Source organism: Erythrolamprus reginae, chromosome 4, assembly GCF_031021105.1.
Source record: "Erythrolamprus reginae isolate rEryReg1 chromosome 4, rEryReg1.hap1, whole genome shotgun sequence".
In the NCBI taxonomy this organism is placed as follows: Eukaryota; Metazoa; Chordata; class Lepidosauria; order Squamata; family Dipsadidae; genus Erythrolamprus; species Erythrolamprus reginae.
In genome coordinates, this window is record NC_091953.1 from 4,975,598 (window position 1) to 4,989,323 (window position 13,726).

The following is a 13,726-nucleotide window of genomic DNA, read 5'->3' on the forward strand; positions in this document are numbered from 1 at the left end:
ATTTTGGGGAAAACGGTATCATACCATCCTTCCAGCTATCCTTCTTTCTTTTCATTATCCATCCCTCCATTTCTTCAGCCCTCCATCCATTCATCCAGTCATCACCCATCCATCCATCTTTCTTTTATCATCCATCCATCCATTTTATCAATCAATTCATCCAACCATCCTTCTTTTCATCATCCATCCATCAATACATCTTTCTTTTCATCCATCCATCTTTTTGAGCATCATCCATCCATCCATCTAACCACTCATCCTTCTTCCCATCAACCATCCACCCACCCACCTATCCATCCACCTATCCTTCTTTTCATCATCCATCCATCCATCCATCCATCCATCCATCCATCCATCCAACCATCCTTCTTTTCATCATTGATCGATTGATCGATCCATCTATTGATCCATCCTTCTTTCCATCCACCCCTCCACCCACCCACCCACCCACCCAAGTCTTCACCTTTTCGATCTGGCTTAAGGTTACGGTTGATGGGTGGGGGCTGGATTTCACTCATCCGCCTCAAGGGCTGAGAGCCGGTGCCGCTGCTGCCCTTCTGGGGTGGGAAGGTGGAGGAGGCGTGGGCCATCACGTCCAGGTGATGAGGCCCGGGGCTCATGGGGATGTAGAGGTGCTGGGAGCTGCCATTGGAGCGCTCCGTGGTCTGCAGGAGGGAGGAACCTGGGTTCATGGGGACGTAGTTGTCTTCGGAGTCCGCGCTGTGGGAACGAGCCACAACAGTTTTGTTCTGCTGGGACAGAAAATACAAGTTGAGTCAGAATAGGGACCGTAGGAAAGCATTTACATTCCCAGGGTAGGAAGGCCGCCTAGATTTCAGCTTTGCTTGTTCAAGACAGGTTTCTAGTCCTTAAGACTCTAGACAGGGGTTGTCAAACTCAATTTCATTGAGGGCCGAATCCAGGGATGGGCCGCTACCGGAACGGACAGGTGCTATGCTCTGGTAGTGATTTTTGTGATGTCTCCAAAGTTCGCCTGTGCCCCCCCCCCCCTGCCAAATTTGGCTTCTGCGCATGTGCAGTGAGTGAAATCTCATGGGAAGACACTCACGCAAGCCAGATTTCGGGCGATTTTCCCCCAATTTTTTGCTTCTGCATGTGCGCAGAAGCAAAAATATCGGCAAAAATTGCTGAAATCTCGCTCGCACGAGTGTCCTCTTCCTCCTCCTCCTTCTCCTTTCCTCCTTGCTTCTTCTTCTTTCTCATTCTTTCTTCCCATACCCTCTCTCCTTTTTTCTTTCCTTTTCCTCTTCTACCTCCTCCTCTTCTTTTCCTCCATCTCCTTGCTTCTTCTTCCTTCTCCTTCTCCCACTGCCTACCTACTCTCCTTTTTTCTTTCCTCCTCCACTTCCTTCTCCTCTTTCTTTCTTCCACCTCTTTGTTTCTTCTTTCTTTTCCTTTTTTCTTCCCCTGCCCACTCTCCTTTTTTTCTTTCCTCTTCCTCTTCCTCCTCCTTTTCTCTACCTCCTTGCTTCTTCTTCCTTCTCCCTTCTATTACCCCCTCTCTTTTTTCTTTCCTCTTCCTCTCTCTCTTTTTCTCCTCCTCCTCCTCCTCCTTTTCTTTACCACCTCGCTTCTTCTTCTTCTCCTTCTTTCTTCCCTTACCCACTCTCCTTTTTTCTTTCCTATTCCTCTCTCTCTTTCTCTTCCTCCTCTTCCTCCTTTTCTCTACCTCCTTCCGTCTTCTTCTCCTTCTTTCTTCCCTTACCCACTCTCCTTTTTTCTTTCCTCTTCCTCTCTCTCTTTCTCTTCCTCCTCTTCCTCATTTTCTCTACCTCCTTCCGTCTTCTTCTCCTTCTTTCTTCCCTTACCCACTCCTTTTTTTCTTTCCTCTTCCTCTCTCTCTTTCTCTTCCTCCTCTTCCTCCTTTTCTCTACCTCCTTGCTTCTTCTTCTCCTTCTTTCTTCCCTTACCTACTCTCCTTTTTTTCTTTCCTCCTCCTCTTCCTCCTCTTCCTCCACCATTCCTCCACCTCTTTGCTTCTTCTTCCTTCTCCTTTTTTCCTCTGCCCTCTCTCCTCTGTGGGACAACTATGATGTGGATTGAGAATTTCGAGAGACATTTAACAAGCCACTTGAGATGTTTCTTGAAGGCCCACAAAGCTCACCAGATACGAACTAGCTCCGACGAGATTTGTGGTCTCGGCCAATGGTGCCGTGGTTCCACTGACGCTGGGCTGGGGATATTCATAGGTTTCACAGGAAGAAGCTGGAATCAAAAGCGTGAAAGTTAAGATTCAGATAAAAGGGATTTTGTTAATGTTCACAATGATTCAACGCAAGATTTTACAGCAAGGTGGAGAAAAAGAAGCTTTATAGAGAGGTTTAATAATCGATAATTTGTATAAATTTTACAGATATTTTTTTAGATGAGTAAAGAGAGATAAGAGCCTCCATTGAAAGTTTAATAAGAAAAAGAAAAAGTTTTATACAATGGTACCTCTACTTATAAACTTAATTCGTTCCCTGACCAGGTTCTTAAGTAGAAATGTTTGTAAGAAGAAGCAATTTTTCCTATAGGAATTAATGTAAAAGCAAATAATGTGTGCGATTGGGGAAACCACAGGGAAGGTGGAGGACCTGTTTCCTCCCAGGACATGCCTAGAGAGGCCCTATGGAGGCATCTCCCCGCCTTTTCCGGCCCTGTTTTCCCCAGGAGATTCCTAGAGAGGCCCCATGGAGACTTCTCCCCACCTTTTCCGGCTCTGTTTCCCCCAGGAGATTCCTAGAGAGGCCCCACGGAGGCTTCTCCCCGCCTTTTCCGGCTCTGTTTCCCCCAGGAGATTCCTAGAGAGGCCCCACAGAGGCTTCTCCCTGCCTTTTCCGGCCCTGTTTCCCCCAGGAGATTCCTAGAGAGGCCCCACGGAGGATTCTCCCCGCCTTTTCCGGCTCTGTTTCCCTCAGGAGATTCCTAGAGAGGCCCCACGGAGGATTCTCCCCACCTTTTCCGGCCCTGTTTCCCCCAGGAGATTCCTACAGAGGCCCCACGGAGGCTTCTCCATGCCTTTTCTGGCTCTGTTTCCCCTAGGAGATTCCTACAGAGGCCCCACGGAGGCTTCTCCATGCCTTTTCTGGCTCTGTTTCCCCCAGGAGATTCCTACAGAGGCCCCACGGAGGCTTCTCCATGCCTTTTCTGGCTCTGTTTCCCCCAGGAGATTCCCACAGAGGCCCCACGGAGGCTTCTCCATGCCTTTTCTGGCTCTGTTTCCCCCAGGAGATTCCTACAGAGGCCCCACGGAGGCTTCTCCATGCCTTTTCTGGCTCTGTTTCCCCCAGGAGATTCCTACAGAGGCCCCATGGAGGCTTCTCCATGCCATTTCTGGCTCTGTTTCCCCCAGGAGATTCCTACAGAGGCCCCACGGAGGCTTCTCCATGCCTTTTCTGGCTCTGTTTCCCCCAGGAGATTCCTACAGAGGCCCCACGGAGGCTTCTCCATGCCTTTTCTGGCTCTGTTTCCCCCAGGAGATTCCCGATACTAATTTCCTTCCAGTTCCCCACCCAGGTTAAGGTTTATCCCACATTCCCACACCCACAAGTTCATAATGAGGACCAGTCCGAGTGCAGGGATTCCACTGACTTCCTCTTTTGTTCAGTTGATGCAGAACAAAAGATGACCTTGGACTCTAAGAAAGGAATTTGTTATAGAAACATAGAAACATAGAAGACTGACGGCAGAAAAAGACCTCATGGTCCATCTAGTCTGCCCTTATACTATTTCCTGTATTTTATCTTACAATGGATATATGTTTATCCCAGGCATGTTTAAATTCGGTTACTGTGGATTTACCAACCACGTCTGCTGGAAGTTTGTTCCAAGGATCTACTACTCTTTCAGTAAAATAATATTTTCTCATGTTGCTTTTGATCTTTCCCCCAACTAACTTGTTCTTGTGTTCACTTTCCTATTAAAAACACTTCCCTCCTGAACCTTATTTAACCCTTTAACATATTTAAATGTTTCGATCATGTCCCCCCTTTTCCTTCTGTCCTCCAGACTATACAGATGGAGTTCATGAAGTCTTTCCTGATACGTTTTATGCTTAAGACCTTCCACCATTCTTGGTGAAGAGAGAAAACAAGAGAGAGAGAAAGACATAGAGGGAGGGAGGGGGAGAGAAAGAGAGCAAAAAAGAGGAAGGAAGGAAGAGAAAGGAAGGAAGGGAGAGAAAGGGAGGGAGAAAAAAATAGTGTGAAGGGGAGGAAGAGAGAGATAATTTTTTTGTCCAAACTTTTTTTAGCCGCCCCCCCCCCCCCACTCAATGTGCCCCAGGGTTTCGTAAATGTAAAAAATGTGCCGCGGCTCAAAAAAGGTTGAAAATCACTGGACTAGAGGACCTACAAGGTCCCTTCCAAATCTGTTAATCTGTATCAAGAAACATGGCTGGCTGGGGAATTCTGGGAGTTGAAGTCCACACACCATAGAGTTGCCAAGGCTGAAGCGCTGTCAGGCCAAAGCCTCTGACCTGTCACATTTAAATGCTTTAGAATGTTTCTTGCTGTGGGAACTTTTTTTTGGGGGGGGGCTGCATGCCATGCCACATTCCTTTTAGGTTCTCAAGGTCAGCCTTTGTTCAGCATCTGGCCGGAAGCTGCTAGGAGTTGCAGGATACACTGGTAGAAGACATATGGAGTTGAAGTCCACAAGTTGCCAGGTTTGGGGATCTCTAAGAGAAGGGACTGCTAACATATCCTGCTTCCCTGTGTCAGGCTGAAGCTATTGTTTGTTGGAGGCTTTATGTGACAGGCCAAAGTCTCCAAATCAAACGATGGCTTCGTGCTGTGGGAATTTGGGAGGAGCTGCTGCATAGGATAAGAAATCAGAACAGAATAGAATAATAATAAAAATTAGAATAATTAGAATAGAATAGAAATAATTAGACTAGAATAAAATGAGAAATCAGAATAGAATAATAAAAATTAGAATAATTAGAACAGAAATAATTAGAATAGCATAGGATAGAATAGAATAATAATAAAAATTAGAATAGAGTAGAATAATAATTAGAATAGAATAAAAATAATTAGGATCGAATAGAATAAGAAATCAGAATAGGATAGGATAGAATAGAATAGAATAGAAAAACAGAGTCAAAAGGGACCTCGGAGGCCTTCTAGTCCAACCCCCTGCTCAAACAGGGAACCCTCTACTGTTCTGGACAAATGGCTGTGTAGTTTCTTCTTGAAAAAACCCTCCAGTTCTGGAGTTGTTGTTGTTGTTGTTGTTGTTGTTGTTGTTATTATTATTATTATTATTTATTAGATTTGTATGCGGCCCCTCTCCGCAGACTCGGGGCGGCTCACAACAGTGATAAAAAACGGTATACTGTACAATGAAAAATCTAATATTAAAAGTCTATAATAATAAATCTAACATTAAAAGTCTAAAAAACCCCCATTGTTTAAAAAATCATACATACAACATACCATACATAAAACTGCATAGGCAAGGGGAGATATCTCAGTTCCCCCATGCCTGACGGCAGAGGTGGGTTTTAAGAAGTTTACGAAAGGCAAGGAGGGTGGAGGCAATCCTAATTCCAGGGGGGAGCTAGTTCTAGAGGGTTGGGGCCGCCACAGAGAAGGCTCTGCCCCTGGGTCCTGCCAGGTGACATTGTTTACCTCTGTGTAACCTGCAGTTCTCCACTGCCGGCAGGGTGTTCCTTCGGGGAATGGTGGTGACCATGGGGCTCGTGCTGAGGCCTTCGCCGTCCACCAGGCGCTGTTGGGGGCTGCCCCAGCGGCATTCTGCCTGCCCCGGCTTGGGAGGCCTGGGCGGAGGCGTGGCCACTGCTTCGCTCGAAGCCACCGCCAAGGCATTGTGGTTTTTGTCCAGCGTGAAGGTCCTCGGGATCTGGTAGATGGAGAGCGGGGTTCCCGGAACGTCGTAGGAATCCGTGGAAAGCTCCCCGAAGTCTTTGCAAAGGGTGCTGTTGGGGGTCTTGAAAGTGTAAACCTCCTCGCTATCCGACGTCTCTGAGCCCGTCAGGCTAGATTTGGTGTGGGCGTAGCAGCCGAAGCTTCTGGGCAAGTCGTAAGCGCTGTCTCGGAGCTCCGAGTTGTGCCGGTTGGGTTTGGGCAAGCTGTAGAATCCGTGGAGCTGCCCGCCCAACCCGTTGACGCAGTGCCCGTTCTCCTGAGACAGCTTCTGAACCGACGGGTCGCTCCTCATGAAGAACCGGGTGGCTTGCGAGAAGCTGGCGCTCCTGCAACGAAAGAGGAAGAGGAGGGAGAAGGGTTAGGTTGTGGATCACGAGACCCCATTTGGCCTAGTGGTTAAAGGCTCCAGGCTAGAAAGCACTGAAATCATGAGATCAAATCCTGCCTTAGACTTAGTTGGGGGATTTGGGGCCAAAGACCAGGAGATAAGGAGTTCTAGTTCTGGCCAGCAATTGGAATAGAAACATAGAAACATAGAAGACTGACGGCAGAAAAAGACCTCATGATCCATCTAGTCTGCCCTTATACTATTTTTGTATTTTATCTTAGGATGGATATATGTTTATCCCAGGCATGTTTAAATTCAGTTACTGTGGATTTACCAACCACGTCTGCTGGAAGTTTGTTCCAAGGATCTACTATTCTTTCAGTGAAATAATATTTTCTCACGTTGCTTTTGATCTTTCCACCAACTAACTTCAGGTGTGTATAGGATGACTGTGGATGATTGTTTTTAATGTATTGGGGTTTTAGATCTGTTTTTTAAATTTAGATTTCTTTTTTTTTATTGTTACCTAAATCTTAATCTTTATTAATTTCGATCACATTACCTAAATCATAAATTGTCCAAAATTAATTGTTAGACAATTATTTTATTTTGTATATCTTCGGAGAGGGGCGGCATACAAATCTAATTAATAATAATAATAATAATAATAATAATAATAATAATAATAATATAGTAAATGAAAGGAATAACAAGATTGCTTACTTCCCCCCCCCTCTCCCTGCATACTTTCAAATTGTGAAAGATTTGACTACATTAGAGATATAGTGATACCTCGTCTTACAAACCCCTCGTCATACGAACTTTTCGAGACACGAACCCGGGGTTTAAGATTTTTTTGCCTCTTCTTCTGAACTATTTTCACCTTACGAACCCATGCCCTGCCTCTGGACTTCCGTTGCCAGCGAAGCGTCCGTTTTTGCACTGCTGGGATTCCCCTGAGGCTCCCCTCCATGGAAAACCCTACCTCCGGACTACCGTGTTTTTGTGATGCTGCAGGCAGGGGAATCCCAGCAGGGGAATCCCAGCAGCACAAAAACGGGCGCTTTGCTGTCAACGGAAGTCTGGAGGTAGGGTTTCGCAGCGAGGGGAGCCCCAGCGAAATCGCAGCATCGCAAAAACATGGAAGTCCGGAGGTGGGGTTTCCCATGGAGGGGAGCCTCAGGGGAATCCCAGCAGTGCAAAAACGGGCGCTTCGGCTAGCAAAAGGGGTGAATTTTGGGCTTGCACGCATTAATCGCTTTTCCATTGATTCCTATGGGAAACATTGCTTCATCTTATGAACTTTTCACCTTACGAACCTCGTCCCAGAACCAATTAAGTTCGTAAGACAAGGTATCACTGTATTTAAGCTTTTAAATATTTTTTTTTGATTAACCGAATCATACCATCTGCTCCAGGTTTGGTAGAATTCAGTATTGTCTCTGTCTTGTATTTCCAATGTCATCTTGCTCATCAACCCAATTTCATAAATTTTATTTATTAAAATTTTTAATAAATTATTAATATTTAGTGTTGAGGGGACCTTGTATAATTTCCATGTCTGCACATAAACGAGTCTGGTAACTATGATTATATGTATTATTAAATATCGATCTTCCTTAGATATTTTTTGTCTAATAATTCCAAGTAGGTATAGTCCTGGTTTCAAAGTGATTTGTTGATCAGTTATTTGCTTTAAAAATTTAGATTTCTTATCCATTGTATTTTGGTACTTATTTTGTTGTGAGCCACCCTGAGTCTGCGGAGAAAGGCAGCATATTAATCTAATAAATAAATAAATCTCCACTATCACAGGATCAAAATTCTTTTAAAAAAAAAAAATCTTAGAAACATAGAAGACTGACGGCAGAAAAAGTCTGCCCTTATACTATTTTCTGAATTTTATCTTAGGATGGATCTATGTTTATCCCAGGCATGTTTAAATTCAATGACTGTGGATTTACCGACCACGTCTGCTGGAAGTTTGTTCCAAGCATCTACTACTCTGCTATCTACTATCTTTATTGAGTATATGCATTGGAAAAGATAGAATAGGCAACAGCACATATAATAACTATTAGCAAAATCATAAACATCATATTGAAACACAAAATGAGAAAAGAAATAGAATAGAAAAAAAACAGAAATATAGTACTGTATAGATAGAAAGAAAAGATTATAAAGAAAAGAAAGGAAAAGAGAGGGCTAGCTGATTGGCTCGGATATCAATAATATGCGACCTCTGATTTAAATATGTAGATGGAGTAGTTGATTTTAACAAGTATAAATGGTGTTTATCTAATTTATATAATACGTCTAATTTATCAGTATTTTAAGGGTTTGTTCACATAGTTTGTGGGATGTCTACAGGTTATATCAATCAATGTCTTATGTAAGATGTACATAGATGTAGTAATATAAATTACTTTATAGACTGTTGTCTGTAGATGATGTTGCTGTTGGACAGTCTTCTTTTAAAAGATTTTTAGGGTGTTTTTTTTTGTCTTAACCAGTAGTACCATTTGTCCCAAGCTCTGTAGAAATCTGATTTGTCCCTATTTTGCAATTCCATTGTTAATTTTGACATTTCGGCGCATTCCATAATTTTGATTGTGAGGTTTTAGGATAGTTGGGCTCTTTTCTTGTTTCCAAAATTGGGCATATAAAATTCTCGCGGCAGTGAGAATATGGAGTATAATGTAACGATAATCTTTTAAAACATTTTGTCTAACAATTCCTAATAAAACCAATTCAAAATTCTGACCTTTAGCAACTGACTCATGTTTATGATGGTTTGCAGTGTCGCGGGAGTCTGAACGAACACAGAAACATAGAAGACTGACGGAAGAAAAAGACCTCATGGTCCATCTAGTCTGCCTTATACTATTTTCTGTATTTTATCTTAGGGTGGCTCTATGTTTATCCCAGGCATGTTTACATTCAGTTACTGTGGATTTACCAACCACGTCTGCTGGAAGTTTGTTCCAAGGATCTACTACTCTTTCAGTAAAATAATATTTTCTCCCGTTGCTTTTGATCTTTCCCCCAACTAACTTCAGATTGTGTCCCCTTGTTCTTGTGTTCACTTTCCTATTAAAAACACTTCCCTCCTGGACCTTATTTAACCCTTTAACGTATTTAAATGTTTCGATCATGTCCCCCCTTTTCCTTCTGTCCTCCAGACTATACAGATGGAGTTCATTAAGTCTTTCCTGATACGTTTTATGCTTAAGACCTTCCACCATTTTTGTAGCCCGTCTTTGGACCCGTTCAATTTTGTCAATAACTTTTTGTAGGTGAGGTCTCCAGAACTGAACACAGTATTCCAAATGTGGTCTCACCAGCGCTCTACACAGCGGGATCACAATCTCCCTCTTCCTGCTTGTGATACCTCTAGCTATGCAGCCAAGCATCCTACTTGCTGTCCCTGCCATGGCCCAGTACGAGTCCGTGGAACCCCAGCGAAAAATTGAGGAAGAATTCTTTGATTTATCAAGAGTTACCTCATATTTTCTGACTTCTGGCTCATGCACTGGTGTAGAAAGAGATAGTCTTGAGGGGCGCTGGTGGAAAGAGTGCTGCGGATGTGACTGGAAGGCGACTCGAACGTGAAGAGGGTGGGTTGGCTGGAGTGCGAAGGAGCCGACGTTTTCCGTTCCCGCAACAACCGTTGGTTGGAGGCGCTGAACTCGGCTGGGGATGAGCGAGGACCGTGACTCGCCAGAGGGATGTTTCGCAAGGAATCTGTTCCAGGAGGAAAGTCAACAACAACAACAACAGAGAAGTTACTATTGTAGTTAACGGTTTTACTTAAAAAAATAATAATATTTATTTATTTACTTATTTACTTATTTATTTATTTACTTACTTACTTACTTACTTACTTACTTACTTACTTACTTACTTACTTACTTACTTATTTATTAGATTTGTATGCCGCCCCTCTCCGTAGACTCGGGGCGGCTCACAGCAATAATAAACAATATATAACAAATCTAATAATTTAAGAGAAACATTAAAAACCCCATTATTAAAAGCAGGCATACACACAAACATACCATACATAAACTGTATAGGCCCAGGGGAGATGTTTCAATTCCCCCATGCCTGACGGCAGAGGTGGGTTTTAAGGTGTTTACGAAAGGCGAGGAGGGTGGGGGCAGTTCTAATCTCTGGGGGGAGCTGGTTCCAGAGGGTCGGGGCCGCCACAGAGAAGTCTCTTCCCCTGGGTCCCACCAAAGGGCATTGTTTAGTCAACGGGACCTGGAGAAGGCCAACTCTGTGGGACCTAACCGGTCACTGGGATTCGTGCGGCAGGAGGCGGTCCCGGAGATGCCATGTAGGGCTTTATAGATCATAACCAACACTTTGAATTGTGACCGGAAACGGATCGGCAACCAATGCAGACTGCGGAGTGTTGGTGTGACATGGGCATACCTGGGGAAGCCCATGATTGCTCTCGCAGCTGCATTCTGCACGATCTGAAGTTTCCAAACACTTTTCAAAGGTAGCCCTATTATTTAAAAAATATTATTATTTCAAGAATACGGAACGTATTACCACCTATGGTGGGAATGCAAAAAATCCCAATTCTACTGGAATAAAATAGGAAACTGCCTTGATGAAATTCTAGATGTTAATTTGGATAAAACCCCAGAATACTGTATATATATATATATTTCCTTCATTCATTCATTCATTTGTCCAATACACAAATACATAGGAAGAAAAATAGACATGTAGTAATATATATAAGGGTAAAAGTGAACTTAGAGGAGAGGATATATGAAAGGAAGAGAATATATAAGATAAGTGAAAGAAAGGAGAGACAATTGGACAGGGAACGAAAGGCACACCAGTGCACTTATGTACGCCCCTTACTGGCCTCTTAGGAACCTGGAGAGGTCAATCGTGGAGAGTCTAAGGGAGAAGTGTTGGGGGTTAGGGGTTGACACTACCGAGTCCGGTAATGAGTTCCACGCTTCGATAACTCGATTGTTGAAATCATATTTTTTACAGTCAAGTATTTTCTCTTAGGAATCTTGCGGCAGCACCTCAAAAAACCCCCCACATATATTTGGTTATTCATATTACAACTGCAGCTAGATTAGCCTTTGCTCAAATGTGGAAAAATGAAGAAATACCTCAGGATGAGCTAATACTGGAGAAAATTATACAATGTGCAGAAATGGTTAAATTAACATTAGAATTAAGAGACAACGAGGAGTCTCAATTTTATAATTGCTGGAACCTAGTCTACCACTGGCTTGAAAAAAGAACAAACCTCCAAATAAACCGTAAAGTCTATCTTACCTGGTGAAAGTCTATTGTATATAGAAGATAAAGTTATGTGTAACAATTAAGACTATTACTCCTTTTTGTTTTGGTTGTTGTTGTTGTTTCTTCTCTTATATTGTTTTCTATTTTCTGTTATTTTATAAGCAGGTTATTAAATTTATTTTATTTTTATTTATTTTTATTTATTAGATTTGTATGCCGCCCCTCTCCGAAGACTCGGGGAGGCTCACAGCAGCAATAAAAACAATATAACAGTGGAACAAATCTAATATTAAAAACATATAAAACCCTATCATTACTTAAAAACCAAACAGCAACATTCATACCAAGCATAAATTATCTATAAATTGGCTATTGAGAATATACATAGTTCATATCACTATAAAGATCTGTTGTGCACTCGCCCGCTTTCTATTATTTTTTTTAATTTCATGTGACTGTATTGTCTTTTGTATTGTCATTATGTATTTATATATGTAAATAAAAATTTAAAAAAATATTATTTATAAACATTTTGAATACATACAGTGTATTGTCAGGGAATATCATTTACAAAAGAAGAACAAAGAAAAGATAGTAAAAAGTATTAACGCATATATTACCCTCTTTCCAATGAAGAGCTCCCCTGACAATAAGACTAAGGGCTTATTTTAGGGTTCAAAAAAAATATAAGGCAGGGTCTTATTTTCAGGGAATATCTCTCTCTCTCTCTCTCTCTCTCTCTCTCATATATATCTATCCCTCCCTCCCTCCTCTCTCCCCCCTCTCCTGTTTTTCACAGAATATGACATATATGATAACACTTCTAATAACCTTTTCAAAGAGGTCTGTAAGGGGCGTGCCTAAGTGCACCTTCGTGCCTACAGTTCTTGTCCTAATGTCTTTTTATCTTTTCTATCTCTACTTTATACTTTATTATGTTAAACATACTACAATACAATACTATGTTTCTATGACAAATAAATAAATAAAAATAAATAAATAAAACACAGGTTTACCCAAAAATATTTTTTGTAATCATCGCAGTTGACCTTGTACTTTTTTCTTCTGATTTGAAAAAATGTATATAGTTTTTCTGCAGCAGGTATAGTTTCCAGCAACTTCTGGTGGCAAGCTGTTCCACTGGTTCATTATCCGCACTGTTAGGAGGTTGCTCCTTACTATTTTTTAGGTTGTTTCTCTCCTTGCTAGTTTCCATCCATTTTCCATCCATCCACGAATCCCAGCGACTGGTTAGGTCCCAGAGAGTTGGCCTTCTCCGGGTCCCGTCGACGAAACAATGTCATCTGGCGGGACCCAGGGGAAGAGCCTTCTCTGTGGCGGCCCCGACCCTCTGGAATAAAACTCCCCCCAGAGATTAGGATTGCCCCCACCCTCCTTGCCTTTCATAAACTCCTTAAAACCCATCTCTGTTGTCAGGCATGGGGAAATTGATTCCCCTGGGCCGTTTTCGTTTTATGTATGGTTTGTATGAGATGTATGAGATGTATGCCTTCTACCGCACAAATCCCAGCGGCCGATAAGGTCCCACAGAGTTGGCCTTCTCCGGGTCCCGTCAACCAAACAATGTCGTTTGGCGGGCCCCAGGGGAAGAGCCTTCTCTGTGGCAGCCCCGGCCCTCCGGAATCAACTCCCCCCAGTGATTAGAACGGCCCCCACCATCCTTGTCTTTCGCAAATTACTCAAGACCCACCTTTATCACCAGGCATGATATTCCTCCCCCCTAGGCCATTACAAGTTATGCATGGTACGTCTGTGTGTATGTTTGGTTTTTTATAATAAGGGTTTTTAGTTGTTTTATTAATTGGATTGTACATGCTGTTTTTATCATTGTTGTTAGCTGCCCCGAGTCTGCGGAGAGGGGCGGCATACAAATCCAATAAATAATAATAGTAGTAGTAATAATAATAATAATAATAATAATAATAATAATAATAATTGTTTTTATATTAAGGATTTAAAATTGTTTTAATTATTGGATTTGTACTGTTTTGTTGTTGTGAGCCGCCCCGAGTCTTCAGAGAGGGGTGGCATACAAATCTGATAAATAATAATAATAACGATAATAATAATAATAATAATAATAATAATAATAATAATAATTTTTGTCCTGCCCTTTGGTCCTTTGCTGAATAATTTGACCCCCTTTGTGGCCGGCTCTCAGCTATTGGAAGACAGCTATCACGTCACCGCTAGTCCTTCTTTT

At 42.4% G+C, this 13,726-nt stretch overlaps 1 protein-coding gene across 3 annotated transcripts in view; it reads right to left on the reverse strand.

Moving 5' to 3' along the window:
• Nucleotides 1-13,726, reverse strand: part of GAB2 (GRB2 associated binding protein 2) — a 156,081-nt gene that overhangs the window by 10,599 nt on the left and 131,756 nt on the right. For 2 of the 3 annotated variants that reach the window (XM_070749527.1, XM_070749529.1), the window contains exons 3-6: nt 9,726-9,966; nt 5,637-6,220; nt 2,126-2,226; nt 464-752 (exon numbers count right to left, since the gene is read on the reverse strand). In XM_070749527.1, coding sequence (XP_070605628.1) covers nt 464-752; nt 2,126-2,226; nt 5,637-6,220; nt 9,726-9,966 — 1,215 coding nt within the window. The remainder of the gene's footprint in view (nt 1-463; nt 753-2,125; nt 2,227-5,636; nt 6,221-9,725; nt 9,967-13,726) is intronic. The other variant, XM_070749528.1, reaches the window with a different exon arrangement.